This window comes from Mustela nivalis, assembly GCF_964662115.1.
Source record: "Mustela nivalis genome assembly, chromosome: 15".
NCBI lineage: Eukaryota > Metazoa > Chordata > Mammalia > Carnivora > Mustelidae > Mustela > Mustela nivalis.
Window position 1 is genome coordinate 20,605,843 of NC_139034.1, and position 15,942 is coordinate 20,621,784.

The 15,942-nt window shown below is 42.4% G+C and overlaps 1 protein-coding gene across 9 annotated transcripts in view; it reads right to left on the reverse strand.

Annotated features, from left to right (window-relative positions):
• Positions 1-15,942, reverse strand: part of DCLK1 (doublecortin like kinase 1) — a 352,644-nt gene that overhangs the window by 13,137 nt on the left and 323,565 nt on the right. For 4 of the 9 annotated variants that reach the window (XM_082700457.1, XM_082700456.1, XM_082700461.1 and 1 more), the window contains one exon: positions 10,918-11,031. In XM_082700457.1, the coding sequence (XP_082556583.1) occupies positions 10,918-11,031 (114 nt within the window). Of the gene's footprint in view, positions 1-5,215; positions 5,475-10,917; positions 11,032-15,942 lie in introns of those variants that run through there. The other 5 variants (XM_082700459.1, XM_082700458.1, XM_082700462.1 and 2 more) reach the window with 2 other exon arrangements.

The following is a 15,942-nucleotide window of genomic DNA, read 5'->3' on the forward strand; positions in this document are numbered from 1 at the left end:
TTTTTTACAAAAAACTTTTTAGCTTTACTGAAAGTCTTACTCCCAAGCTGCTATAAATGGAATACTGTCCTAGAGCATGTCCTATGTAATTTGATTATCCACACTTTAATTTACTCCAAATCCTTCAAAAACACATTTATCCTCAAAAACACGTTTATCCTCAAAATTAAGGTCTTCTATATTCATGGTCACTTGATTATGCAGTTCAACTGTTTATTCATTAATTTAACAGATATTCATTGAGGGTGCCCTATGTGTCAGGCATTCCAGTAAATGGTAGAGATACAGATTTCAACAAGCCCACCAGATGGTACCTTTTAACTTGGAAACATTTTCTCCCTAGGAGTCAAAAATTTTTTTCTGGAAAGGCCAAATAGTTAATACTCTAGCCTTTGCAGCACATACAATTCTTCAACCCAACTGCTCAACTCTGCCACTGTCTAGGAAAAACAGCGTTAGGCAACTTATAAATGAATGAGTGTGGCTGTGCCCCAATCAAATTTTCTTCACAAAAACAGGCAGCGGGCTCGACTTGGCCCACTGACTATAGTTTGCCAATCTCCACCCTAGAAGGTTACATTTAAAATTTATGCTTCCCTAGGATTTTTGGAAGAGACTACCTTAAGTAAAATTAATGCCACAAATCCTCATGAATCCTGTAAGTTACTCAGCAGTTTCTCCCAATCAGAGCATCAAAAAGTTCATGTTCAAGTTTCATCACAAATGTTTCTACCTGCAGTAAGATCCTCTTGCTCAGGAAAATCTGTCTGCTGTGTGGAGTGGCTGGTTTTCTCATGAAAGTGAGGGAGACCCTGTGAGGGAAGCCATCTTTTCTGAGCACCTCCTTTGGGCTGGGGTCTGTGAAAGCTCGTTGGCACAGGCAGCTCATTTAATTCTCACCATAGATTTGGGAGATCAGTAATACTCTTCTCGTGCATATAGATGAGGAAAGGGAGAATTAGAGAAAACCATGTAACTTGTCTAAGGTCACATGGTGGGAAGAACCATGGGCTTCCTGGACAGGAACCTGGGCTTCCTGACAGCAAAGTCGCCTGCTCTCCTTACGCTGTGCTGCCATGCCTGACCCTACTTCATTTCACTTCACTTTCCAAGACTTTCTGGTTTAAGTATCATGTGGCTGACACGGATTCGAGAATCATCTAACTTCAGCAGGTCGACATTTACACTCTTTCTGGATAAATAACAGTCTGTCAATACTTATGATTAAGTTCCTCATGGCTACCCTTTCCTACAAGCATACACCTAATAAAATCTGTAGTACATCAGTGACCATCACTGGGGAACGTTCGGAGTCAAAGTATGGCATGAATAAATACAAAGATGAGGGCAGATTTTTTTTTTTCCTTTAAATCAAAAAGAGGAAAAGAGATTCCTAAGCAAGGTCAAAAATAAATAGGATACCACCAAATTTCCGATCAATACCGAATCATCGAGGATGTCAGGAGAGGTATAAAATCTCACTTTGGTTCAGAGCCAATCAGTAGGTCTTGGAATGCCATGACCACTGCTCATTTCAGTAACAAGAAAGTGACATTTTTAAAAGAGAGATGTGGCTGGCATCCTCTTAAGGATGGAACTCTCCAACAGTGACTTGGGGAAAGGACGCAGACGTCTCACTCTTCCCAGGCTTCTCTCAATACCATTCGTGGAACGACAGGGCAAAGCACTGCCCATCTTTTGAGCCTCTTGGCTTCACTTTTTAACATCAAGGCTGCAAACCCATACCTCCTACTTGCCTGATCCTTTTCTCTGTAATCACAGTGTGGGTGGGTTCTGAAGTTTAAATCTCTGCCTTCTCTTAAGTGTTACACTCTGTTACAGAGGGAGTCTCGGGTCGGGGTCGGGCGTGGAGTTGGGTGGTTAATCCCTTGCTGGAACAGGGGCATCTGCTCATCCTTCTGGCAGTGCTCTGACGCTCACCGGGGAGCGCTTTCTCAATGGCAGAGCAAGGCCAAGGCAACGTGCAGTGAAACGACCCGCAAGGCATGCAACTGGCTGTGGGCGGTTGGCTGCCGGCTGAGGCTAGCCTGGGAGCCCTCCAGACACCAGGCTGGGGTTCCACCCTGGTTTTCGTGGGAACTCTTCTTTCAAACCCGCACCAAGCAAGATGCATTTAACTGACCCCATTCCTTTTAACAGCCGAGCATGACAGCGTTTAATAGCCTCGCAAAGACTGCGCACGGCTGCTACTGCTCTGCCTCATTACTCACTGTTTCAGGACGGTGCTTGAATCCAATATGCACATTTTAGTCACGTCATGCCTGGGAACTCAACCACCCTTTTGTCCTAGCTCACCTCCGCGTTTTATCTCATTTAGCATTTTTAGCTTCTGTCTTGTTTTGATATTTGTTTTATTTAATTGGGTTCCCCCATTCTGGCCGCTGTAGAGGATGCAGGATTCTTCTCCATGTGCTGTTGGCCACGACACCTGCCACAGGGACACCTTCACTAGAGAGAGGCACAAAATCCGTGTGACCACAGCCCCTTTGGATCAGGTCGCATCTTCAGGACGGGGGTGGGGGGAATGTAATGAGATGTAAATGTTTTCCAGCTGCTTGCAGGAAGGCCATGAGGGAGTGGAATGGCCCAGGCAGCTCATTCCTGGGGCAGGGTCCACTCTGGACTCAATGAGACAGGAGCAAGGTCTCCTGGAAAAACGGGCCAAGCATGGTGCTGGCTCCCTTGGCTACAGCTTGGAAGCAGCAGCTCTCTGTCCAGAGGCAAGAGAACGAAGGAGAAAGAGGAAAATGGATAGCCACCCTTTCTCCACCATCACCAAAAAGCCTATTAAGAGGGACATGACAATTCTGGGCACCCCGAAGAGATGCTTTTTTCTCAGCCTATGCCCTGATGTGAGCTGCTTTACAAAAAGGAACCGGGACTCCCAAGTGTTCTGCTCAGAGTAGCGAAAACAGCCATGAGCCCTTGTAAACACAACAATTGGGAGCGGGGATGTTTGCCTGTAATGATTGTTTATGTTGCAAGTTGGCTGCCACCGTGGTTAGACAAATGCTCCCACTTCCGTGGAGATAAAAGGCAAGCATTTGCAATCAGTGAGGAGACTGTGTTCGTTCTGAGGCTAAATGGCATTATAAAACTTCCTAATTAAGCATATATGCCGATGAGTTTTTAGCATCGTTTCTCCAATTTAACTTTACATACTGGGTGTGCTGTTGACTACAGCATTAACTATAAACATTGTTGTTACTGCCCCCAGCTGGAAAACAGAGCAGTTTATGTGTGGAAGAAAAAAGAGATTATCTCCCATCTGCTCCTGCCCATTATTCAGGGAAGTGTCATTTTGTCTGCTGATGGGAACCATCACTAGGATCTTAGTCAAATGGCCTTTTTATACTCGGCTACATTTATTAATTATTGTGTTTACTTGGCATTTTGCTCCCACTCTTACTCCCTCACATTTAACAACATCATTTTCTAGCGTTTTCTTTTTGAAATTCGATATTTGTATGTGCCATTTTTATTACACAAACATGCACAACTGTAATTAGACATAGCTGATGCATATTTTTAGTTGTAGATCAACTTTACTCATATGTATTTGGCTACTATGCCTGAGGTTAGGAGGAGTACAATTAAAAAAATAAGGGCAGAGCATGGTGTGATTCGATTTATATAAAGTACACAACCAGGCAAAGCTAATTAATGTGGATAGAGTCCTGGTCCGCGTCAGTGTTTACCCTCGGGGCTATGTAACCCTCCCAGAAGGGCCCTGATATAGGCGGTGGGGATCTCTGGAGGTGCTAGAAAGGCTCTGTGCCCAATCTGGGTCCCGTTTTTGAGAATTCACTGGAACGTGTGTTGGTGGTATCTGCACCCTTCTGAATGCAGATGATCTCTCAGTAAAAAGTAAAAGTTGGAGGGACCCATGTCTATGTTAAAACGTCAAAAAAGAGTCTGCATAAAGGCAAATCGTGATGAATCCCCACCCCGAAAGGTTAAAAATAAAACAAATTTCTTGCTATACCTATAAAGTTATTTTACTAAAGTAAAGAAAAAGGTTGTGTTGCCACTCTGGCATGCTTATCAATCTAGAAGATACAAACAGGCTCTGGGTAAAACTGACGGTGAAACATTTCATTTAGTTTAGGCATTTTCTTGCTTTAAACAGATTTGGGAATTATCATGGTTTTACTATACTGGATGGTTTGTCAAAGTGTGCCCTTTACTGCTTCCTTAAGTCCTTTGTTCTGAGTGTAGAAACAAAAATCAGGAATAATTAATTAGGGGTTAAAATTATATATTATATGTGTGTGTGTGTATATACACACATGTATAAACACACGCACATATATATTTCTCTTTCTGTAAAATTTAGTAGTCTAACCCATGAAAAACATCGGGTAGCCACTACATTACTGCACGTGGACTCCATCATTTGGGGGGAACAAATACAACAACCATGGGAGTCTTTCTTTGCAAACACAAAAGATGTGGAGCTTTACCAGGAGATCATTTCAGGAACATTAAGACGGAGGAGAAAAGTTCCCTGGGACTTCTCACAGTAAAATTTTCAAATCATCAGAAACCATCCTGCCTGTGGATAACTTAAAGAGACACAAACAATGCCCCTTGAAGGAAATGCCAGGGCAGTTGACTAGAATAGAAAATGATTGGGATAGAATTCTGAACCCAGTTTCAAAAAAAAAAAAAAAAATCAATACCTCCCATACACAGTCCCTTTTGCTTCTGCAGATAAGCCAGCTAAGTAATCTGACAGTTACAAAATATTGAGAAATAAATTCATGCAATAGCTAGTACATAAAGGGATTTCCAGGGGGAGGGAGGGAACAATAAAACGAAAACAAAACAAAACAAGAAGGTGGAGAATTTGAAAACACAAGCTTACCAACACACACAATGCATTCTATAGCTCATTGTACTTGGAGGAGCTTCTACTGCTAACGTGTAAATGCATTGTTTCATCCATCTAGTAAGGTCAAGGTCGGGCTTGATGACTTTAAAATGACAGTATATACTTCTATAGAACGCACACTGAGGCGCCATTGTTCTTCCATTTGTTACAGGACAGAAGAGCACCAGAAATCATGGTTTTAATTAGCAACATCAGGAAAAGGCTTTGGCATTAATGCTAAATATACTGTCCTTTTAACTGTAAGGAAAATTGATACTGAGCATGTGCAATGGAAAGAAAGCTGGCAAATGTCAGTGTGAATAATGGGTGAAAAAAAGGAATGAGGGGGTGTGGCATCTCAATCAAGATTAAAATGAAACCGATAAAGCAGCATATGGACTGGATAACAAATCAAAAGCATGTTTATCCACTGAAGGAACTGGTTAATGGAGACTGCCAGCACGTTGCCATGGAAACACTGACTGTTGAGCTGCACCATCTCATACCTTATCCAATACATTCCTGGTTGTTGGTAGTAGTCCAAAGACCCTGATCTCTTGATGGTAAACCCGTGGTCCAGCTGAGCAGAGAGAAATGGGGGCAACTCAGTGGATCGACATTGTGCTAGAGAATTAACGACTCCAGACCAAGCCGTTCTTCACCGACTATACACTGAGATACAGTCACCATGCCTCTTTTGCAGGGTGACTAGCTAATAGCCTAAAATCTGCACATTGAAAATAAAAAGGCAAGAAAAGGCACTAATCCCTCATGAATATCTCGGAGGCCAATTTGTTAGAATAGATCTAATTTGTCAGACAAGGTTTTGAATGCACATTTAATAATGTCCTCTCAATTTCAAAAGATATAAACACCTCTTCATATGCCATAGAATGGAAAATGCGTTACAGTTAAATAAAGTACTGAAATCCGTTTTAGCCACCTAAGAGAAAGCAGATTGGACTCCCTCCTCCCCACCTCACCCCACCAGGCTTAAATCGGAGGGCTTCATGCATATGAAATAAAAGATGAAAAGGACCCTCACAAGTCACAACAGTTTGGATTTCTTTAAGAGTTAATCTTCAAAAGCAGAGCTACTCTTAAAGGTGAATCTTAATTACATTCCTGGGCTAAAAAGATATAATATAAAACAGTCCGTCAATTTTCTCTCTGAAAATATAGAAAAGAAAAAGGAAAAAGAGTTTTCACTGTATATTAAAAATGCGTATGTACAGTTAAGCGCTTATGAACCACAAAAGGTACGGTAAATAGAAGACAGGGTAAGTTCTCAAAGTTGTTCATCCTGGAATAAGATGTCAGCCTTTGGCTACCTAGGAATGAAAGATTCAACCCCCCAATCGGAAAACAGTCATCATGCTGTAGGCCCACTCCCCCATCCCACCCAGGACAGGATGCACTTCGCACGCTTTTCTTTCGAGAGACGCTGATGAGTGCTTTCAAGTGTGATAACGGTGCCATGCCCATAGTCCCTACTTCTGAATTCACAAAGGCCTTGCAAAAACATGCGGGGGCACCAGGCATTCAAACTAAAAACATCTTGGAGGGTTTGGTGTTCCGATTATAATAAACTAGGCTATCCCAGTGTTCACAGAAGAACAAAGTGAGATTTTAATCCTTAAAAAAAAAAAAAAAAAAAAAAAAAAAAAAAAAAGGAATGCATTTTGTTTCATTTAGGGGGGAAAAAAAAATCCAAGTCCCCTTGCGGTTAGGGAGTCATATATGAAATCCCACGCTTCTATTTCGGTTCATGGAGTTGGCCACTTGGTAACTAGTCCTCTGTTGCCATCTACAGGCAAAGTGTCCCATAACAAGGACACACAGGAATGTGCTAGTGCGACTGGCTCTCTGGGTAAACTCAGCTTCCCAGAATCACTGTTGTTTGCACACTGATTAGTATGGATTTGTTCAATTAGACGGAAATGCTCCATTTGCATGAGCAAAATGCAAAAGAAGAACTTTAAAGCATTAGGAAAATTATCGGTTAAAATAATAAACAGAATTAAATGAGGAAAAATAAATTGGAACTGACATCTTAGTCATCGGTTCTTCATCAAGCTGAGCAAATCTAATAATGCCTCCCTCCCTTCCTCAGCTCCCAAGAAGTCCACCGTTAAAATGTCATCTCTAATTCCATTTTATGTCTATAAATTGCATTTTAATAACCTTTTGTTTCCCTTTCTCTGTTCTGGGGTGTGTGTGTGTGTGTGTGTGTGTGTGTGTGTGTGTGTGTGTGTTTTAATCCCCTAACTACTGGGGAAGGTAGTAAAGGGACAAAGGAGTCTTTCTGAGAGGCAGTGTTGCAGTTTCAAGGACGGCCATGGGTTTCCCCCTAATCACATTCCCTGACCTCAATGTCAGAACACCCTTTCTCCTTTGAGAAGGACTGGATGATCCCAGCCAGCCTCCAGCTGGTAATTACTCTCCTGGTCAACTTGAGGACCTCTTGCAACCTTAATATAAAGTTATCACTTGTCCTTTCTTTGGTCTTAATGATGGAGGGGGTGGAGAGCAGAGAAGGAAAAAACGACAACAGGAACAGAAAACACTGAGGTTCAGAACCATGAGCGCAAGCTAAACTACGCTCATGTCGTAATTTACATCTGTGACTAGATTCTGTTTGTTATGACAGTATCCTCTTTTTCCTTTGTCACTCTAGGAAAGAAAAGGCGCCCTGAATTCCTTTATAAGCACTGCTCTTCTCCAGTGGGTAGTTAGATTTCTAACTGAGGAAGAAGTGCCAGTTACAGACTAATGATTTAACTGTTCATTTCCTGAAAATACAAGGTGATGGACACTACATTCTAAAATAGTAGAATTTTTCATTTTAAAGGGTGTATGTAATTTCCAAGCAATCAGTCCCATAGAGGCAGTTTAAAATAAAATACATTATTTGATAGCCTCTGGGGAAAGCATACATGCCCGTGGGACAAAATTCTGTATGAATGAAATTTATGCTGCACTCAGTTTTTTTCTGTATCTATCAATAGAAGCCATTACAAAATTATATTAATTATAGGAATATTCACATAAGTGAATTAATAATTATATTGCATTATTAAATTGCCAAATGGTGTGGACAGAATGCACCATTTATGAAGACTCCTCCTCTGACCTACCACTAATATTCTGCTTTACAGCAGAATATCATTCTTTTGCAGATAAAGCTTAGTTTGAATTGGAATACAGTTGACTCTTGAACAGTGAGAGGGTTAGGGATGCTGACCCCCAGCGCATGGAAATCCATGTATAAATTTTGACCCCCTTAAACTTAACTACTAAGAGCCTACTGCTAACCAGAGGAAACTTTACTGATAACATAAACAGTCGATTAACACATATTTTGGATATGTATTACAAACTGTATAAATAAAGTAAGCTGGAGAAAAGAACATGTCATTAAGAAAATCGTAAGAGAAAACACACTTACAGTCCTGTATTTATTTACTTTAAAAAAGTCCATGTCTAAGTGGACCCGCACAGTGCAAACCCGTGCTGTTCAAGGGTCAACTGTATTATTCAATGCCAGGGCTCCTTTCTCTTGCGGTGGTCCCCTGAGACTTAGTCTTTGCCCAGTAAGAATGGGAAAATTGCTGTGGAGTATCAGCTGACTTAACCAAGACTATTCTGGAAGTTAATCACAAAGGCAGCCAAACTGGCCAACTTCTGATCCCCAGCCCCTCCCTGCCACTGGCGACCTCTCCCAGGTTCTAATGGAGGGTGTGGACATTTATGAGAGAAAAGCATTCTGGACAGGGTGCATGGCAGGCCAGAGTCTCCCGAAACAACCCCTGAAATTTACAGTTGTGCTCTTTCAAGCTTGAAACACCAACAATACTAATTAACATGTGAATCGTGATTTAGAGTGGACAAGGCATTTTTCCAGGTATTTCCCCAAATAGTTAATTATTTTGAGTCTCAGTTAAGTTGATACTTTTTTTTTTTACATTTGTACTGAATAAAGAAGATTCAATACACATATAACTAATGCGTAATCAGGCCTACACCGTCCATTTTGCAATTTATAAGTATACTGCTAGTTTTTACAGTTTCCATGGGAACATGTTAGTGATGAACGGAGGAACTGATATGGAATTGTATTCAAAATGGTCCAATCATGATAGTTAGGGGGGAAAAATCCATAGACCTTGATCTTTAAATACTAGTTGGAGTTTTTTGGAGATCTACTTAGATAACGTTTTAATAAACCGCATGGATTAGGTTTTGGAATTTATCCCAGTTTGATTAAAGTAGGATTTCTCCTCAAATCTGTGGTGTCTATCCCTGGGAAAATTGCTCTGAAGTTCCTACCCTTAGTCATTATAAGACTCCCAGAATACTGTGAAAAAACCATTACTGAGCAACCAAGGCAAACTTAACCAGAGACTAATTAAAATAAAAGACCAAGAAAAACAGAAACAAAAAACCAAAATGACAGAGGTGGAAAAGCACCCTTCTCACAGCCGTAAGCCCTCAGCGGGAGCAGGAAAGCAGTCCTTTTCATGGACAAGCGTGCTGGCAGTCCATTCCAAAAGCAAATTGTGGAATCGAACATTTTGGAATAGACTTATATCTTGAATGAATGATGAAAACAGAGTGTAGAAGGTCTGATTTCGTAGAGAATTGCCATGAGATTATTACTTCCCCAAATTACTAACTGAATATTAGCCGAGAACAAAGAACGCTGACATCTAGAAGGACATGAAGGACAATGTACTTCTGCACTGAATTTCCTTAGAACAAACTAGAGAGAGAGGGAAGGAAGAACGACTTTCAATTTTAAACCCTTAGCAGCACTGAGGAGCATCCGAAAGTCTACAGTCGACTTGACACCGTGAGTGGGCTCAGGAGCCAGTTACTCACTCGTAACTCCAAACACGGAATGCAAACAGTACCAGAAAGTGTATGCACACATTTGTGCCACCTGCAAATTCTGGAAACTCCTATCAAATAGTAACCCAGCTCCGGAATGGATTGGATCGAATATGTCACCTATTTACCTTTCGTTTATCTGGAGCTCTTGTACAACCAAAAAAGAAAAAGAGGAAGGGGATAAAACACCCGAAAAAGTGGTAAAACATTCAGTATTGCTCCTGAGCATAAGATACTCTTTTGTAGCATATATACTTTTTAAAATTCGACACTGCAGTGTCTAAGCTCTTTGTCGAGAAAAGAAAAACAGCCCAAGTGATTTCACATGGAATATGCTGTTCAAATTTACATACTCCGAAAAAAGAGGAAATTATTAAAAACTCAAGTAATCTGGGACTTGAATATATTTACTCTAGAATATGACACCAGGAAGTATGAGGTTTCATTATTTCTCTGCCCAATTTAATCTTTGCCTAGAGCTGCTATCAAATTGCATATAGTGTATGTCTGCATGTATAGAACAGGAAAAAAAAAAAATCCTTGTGCAGCCACATCAATAAAATGGTAAATGGTAAAAGACTTTCGACTTTAAAAACAGAAATTTCTAAGGAGCAAGACACCGTTTTTTTCTTTGGGTGTTCGCAGCAGCTCAGTCTCACTGAAAATCTTACTGTGTGAGCCTTCTGCTAATGTTTTGGCTTTCATTTGGGTTTTTGCATGAACAAAGATCAATAGTGTTCCAATCTCTCTCTGCAGTGTCGTCTCTCTTGGCTTCCCTCTCCCTCCAGGTTCTGGCAAAAGGACACTAGGAACTCTTTTTCTCCGAGCCCCAAAGTTTGCATTGGCACAGAGTCCACTGTGGGGGAGGTTTTCAGCGTTAAAAAATAAATCATGAGATTAATATATACTGCGAGACACCCTGGAGGTGTTGGATAATGAGATGACTCCTAGGGAAATGTTCGGCAAAAACACATCATATATAGAAGCCCCAAGCCTCCCCCAGCGCGTTCAGTGGTCGAGCTGTCTAAAGAAATGACCCATTCTGCTGTCTCTGGGTGGAATCTCCTGAGTAATGCCTGTCTCTTAGGTGGATGGCTTTTAAAAAGTCATAGGTGGATATTTCAGATGCTTACTGCTATGACAGAAACTCCAGCTGCCGTGCTGTTCGGCTTGGGGCCTGTGTTGAAATGCTTCTTTATCTTTCCAGCTACTGACAGCTGATGTTCATTTTCGGGGAGGCCGTCATCCTGGAAAAAAAAAAAAAAAAAGAAAAAGAAAGAAAGAAATGAAAAAAAGGAGAAAAGGGGGAAAAAATGAGATAAATGGAAAATGAGGCCAAGATCTTCTAGTACCAAGGAGGGATCTTGGAATTCCTAAGATCTCAGAAATAAAGGAACCAGTGTCTTGTCTTCTCATTAAACATCATTGTTGGAAGTAGGGCTCTGAGGTCTCGTGCATTTTCACATCTGCCCTAAAATTAATTTGCTGCGTCCTCTGACTCCCAGAGTTCTGTCCCTAAATAAAAGTTGTTATTTCTGTGTTTGGTTTCTAATAAAATTGATTTCAGCCAGGGCTCTCTAGGGACATATGCCAAAGGGCAAGTTAAATCTGAAAAACCAAAAGAAAGAAAAAAAATCAATGTAAACATCTTTTTTTTTCCCCCTGAACCAAGAGTTTTATCCTCTTAGCCCATCATTCAGGCCCCGACACGAGGCAACTGACAGTCCTGGGCTCATGCAAGCGCCCGTAAATAAACTCGGGCTGGTTCCACGGGTCCTCAATCGACCATTCTATCATCCCAGACAACCTTCCAGGCAAACAGTTCCTCCCTAAGTTTCCAATCCTCCTTACTGCCCTCAAATCATCTGTTATTTTGACGTACTTCACATTGAGGCTCATTTTAACGAAGGCTTCTGCTCTCCGCCGGCACCGTCTATGATGGAGGCTGGACAGATTGCTCCCCTCTGCTAAATACTATGAGGACAACAATAACCAGAGCCGTAAGTGCGAGCCGCCACACCCACTCATGGTGGAAAGGCTGCCCAAACCCGAAGACAGAGACTGCGTTCTATTCACTATAGACCCCTCGGCTCTTCATGGTGGAAAGGCTGCCCAAACCCGAAGACAGAGACTGCGTTCTATTCACTATAGACCCCTCGGCTCTTCACACGGTGCTTGGCAGATGGTAGATGCTTAAGACATATTTGCAGAATAAATAAATGAAGGGATAATAAAGTGTTTGTTACTATCTGTTAAAACCAAAATTCCTGGCAAGACTTCAATGCCATTCATCATTTTCCTTCTCTTTTTTCCCTTCCATCATTTTGCATGTTATTTCTTGGCTCCACCCAGGAAAATAAATGGCTGTGTCCCTAGCATAACACACTCGTTCTGCTACGTAACCTAGCCTTCCCCTCTCTCAGCATTTGGCTATCCGTGCCTTCAGGCGCTGTGAACGGCGGTCTACAGTGGACCAGACGCTGCAGGAAGTGGTGGGGAGAGACGGTGAGCAAAAAGAGGCATGGGCTTTGCTCTTTTTTTTTTTTTTTAAAAGATTTTACTGATTTATTTGACACAGAGAGAGAGAGAGAGAGAGAGAGAGAGATCACAAGTAGGCAGAAAGGCAGGCAGAGAGAGAGGAGGAAGCAGGCTCCCTGCTGAGCAGAGAGCCCGATGTGGGGCTCGATCCCAGGACCCTGAGATCATGACCTGAGCCGAAGGCAGAGGCTTTAACCCACTAAGCCACCCAGGTGCCCCATGGGCTTTGCTCTTATGGACTCTACGGCCTCTCCAAATCACCTGTTCCAAAATATTTTTCCCCAGAAAGGCATAATTCAGTAGAATGGTTCTTCTGTAAACTCCTAATCGTTTTTCATTATATGTATTTGCACTCTTTACATTCTTTTCGGTGTTACGTGATTTCGTATATATATATATATAACATATACATAAATGTATAGAGAGAGTTTAGGGATACACACACACACACACAATATATCATCAACTCTGAACTCTTGCTCTTTTGTAATCTTCCACATTTTCTGTAATGTTTAACATAAGCCCTTGGTTCAGTGCCCTGCTCACAGTGAATACTGAACTTGTGATATTCTTGGACTGATTTGTTAATGGCTAAGAGAAGGACCCATTATTAGGCTTATTAAGTCACATCTGAAATCAAATCTGGAAGAAGGGTGCTTTCCAGGAATTGCAGAGTGATTTCAAAATTTTTAAAAAATCTGTATTGCGTTAAGAGTCAGAAATAAAGTGAAGGTCAATTAGGGTAACAGTAGGATAATACTTGGGGAGGGAACGTTAAGAGACATATGAAGTACTTACTCTGTCCCGGGCTATGCAGGGATGGCAGCGGAGGGTAGAAAAATGGTTCTCTGCCCCCCAGAACCTTGCGGGCTAACTGAGAGACAACGTATTTACACACAAGATCAAATAATAAAGCCGATCAACAATTTAAGAAAGAGCTGTCGTAAGGCTTGGAGCCTTGTGGCTGAGCTACGAACATGGAAGGATTTCAGAGGAGAGAGGATGTATTTTCAGTTGCAAACAGAGCGGACCTGAGGAGGACTAGGCGATTCAGCCGGGTCCTTGAAGAGGAAGAGCCACCGAGGCTTAGAGACAAGAGAACCGCTGTTTTGGTGCACAGATGCGAGTGGGAAACCTCAGGGCCTGTTTGCCAAACAGTGAGTTAACCAGTTTAGCTGTAGTTAAGAGTATGTGGGAGGATAAGGATGGAGAAAGCTGAAAAAAAAACACCCAAAAAACAAAAAAACAGGAAAAGACTGGCCACAAAGGACTACCAGAAAGATCCAGAAATAGAAGCCTTAGTCTCCATTAGGGAGAAAAACAATGCTTTTTAATAAGCAGGGTGTAAGCAGGAAGTATAGAGGACTAACTACCCTTAACTCACAAAGAATTAGAATTATGCGATCCAGAGCTTTAAACACAAGGGTGAAATGTTTTTTTAATGGTGGACGAAACAATAGGCCCCTGGAACCTAAATTAGAATTTTAGAAGCACCAAAACATTGGACGAGGGATGAAATGATGGCCTTTACTGAGTCTTCCAAATATTAGAGTCATGTATTTGGCACAGGTTGGGGCTCTGTCTAAGGACAAGGGAGCAGCCTGAGACTGGGGTTCCCCATTGGGCCTCACCCCCAAGATTATACCTGTATGTGTAATCATCTCTTAATAGACTTTTAGGCTAGCTAGGGCAGTGATTCGTATGAGGTTTAGATGATCAACAAATGTGAAAAACATTATCGGGAAGTAGGCTGAAGGAAGGTTTTTCTCTTTAGGACAATACCACTTTGAGCATATTTGCTGTCTCGGGATCAGAAGCTGCTGGAAAGGAAGAGCTGAGACAAGAGATGGGCTAATCCAAGTGAGGGGTAGGGAGGGAAGGGAAATGAAGCCGTTTGCCCTGGGGAGGTGCAGGTTTAGCTGAGGCACCATGAAGTAAGGGAGGGAAAGGGGGAGGCCCGAGTTTGAAGGTGGAGTGGGACAAAGATAAAAGAGAAAGCCAGGGAGAGGAAGGTGACACAGGAGTTAACTGCTGTGTGGTCCCGGGCAAGCGATTCACACGGACAAGCCTCTGCCGTCTCAGATGATCCTCGATGATGATATGCATTATTAGGACCATTTCGAAGATGAGCACACTGAGGCCTGGCAACGTTCAGTTAACTTGCTCAAAGTCACACAGCTAGAAAGCGGTTGAGTCAGGACTGAAGCAGACTGAAAGCATCCTTTCCGCAGCCCCACACGGAAATCACACTCAGAGCACTCATTCAGAGCATGGGTTACAGAAGGGCTCCGTAAGAGTTAAATGGTAGGATTTGAGGAGTCGTCTTTCCCATGACGAAAGTGGCGCGACGGTAAGGAGAAAGAAGGATCGCATTAGAGACTGAAACAAACCAGAGACTATCCGGACAGGCCTCAGTGGAGCCCGGGGAGTGTTTGCATGGTCAGTAAACGGGAGGCTGAGCGCTTCAGGCGGCCCAGAGGAATGTAGTTGACTTTGAGGTCAAGGAGAGACTACGTGTTCGTGAAGCCAAAATGTGGCAATGTGACCTACACTGGCCCGGCTCCTGAATCCTCCGTGGAGCGGGCAGCCCCAGAAGGCCTGGCTGACCCTGGATGACATGAAGTTGCACTGGGTCACAGCGTGGTCCTATGAGCCACGCAGGCTATGAAGACCAGGCTCGGTGCAAACAGAGAGAGAATAAACACAAGAGATTCCGTAGGAACAGCCCCGTCCTGACTTACTGAGCGGTTCCTCCCCTGCTGCACGGTCCCACCATAGCCTCACTTCCCCACCAGCGCTACCATCCCAGCCAGAACTTTCCTCTACCTGGCTTTTCTTCCCCTGCCAGTTCCTGAGCTAAGAGTCTGCTTCCTCACCACCTTCGGAATGGACTTTGTTATTATTTCCCAGCTCTGTCCTGGTCCTGATCTCCTGTCAAGACTCTTAGCAACTCTTTTAGATATTGGGTCCTGAGGGTTCAGACCTCCAGCTTTAAATTCTAGTGAAGGTTTCAGCTTCCCTTGGGTTATTAGTTCATGTTGAAGCAATGAAAGTCTTGAAACAACCCTCGCAAGTTGTCAGAGATGCTTCTGACTTCATAAATCTTAAAGCATTTCAGGGTCCCCCCCCCCCCCAATGAAATAAGGTGATTCAGAGAAGGTAGAGAGGGGGTGTGTGCATGGGCACGGGTACATGTACGTGCACGCACACACACACACACCCCTCACAGCAACTAAAAGTCTGCAGAGCTTCTATATCAATTTTGAAGGCTTTGAGCATAATTGGATTAAAGACATAAACAACTGGCTTTGCAGGGTCCTAATCTGTACCTGAAGCATACAGACGGATGATGGAGATTTAGCTAACTTACTGTCTTGCATCAATAAAATAAATAGGGCCATTAAAAACATACATTTTTATATATACATCTTTATCACTGCTATTCTGAATAGATTGTGTGCCAAAAATGTGCTATGAATTTTCTAAACGTGACAAACCTGGCAGTATGTTAAAAATAGTTATAGTATTATTACCATACGTTCTGGTATGTAGTTTCTGGGAGTAGTTTCTGAAGTTTGACATGGGCTGGTTGTGGTTTGAGGTTAGTGGTTTTTGATTTA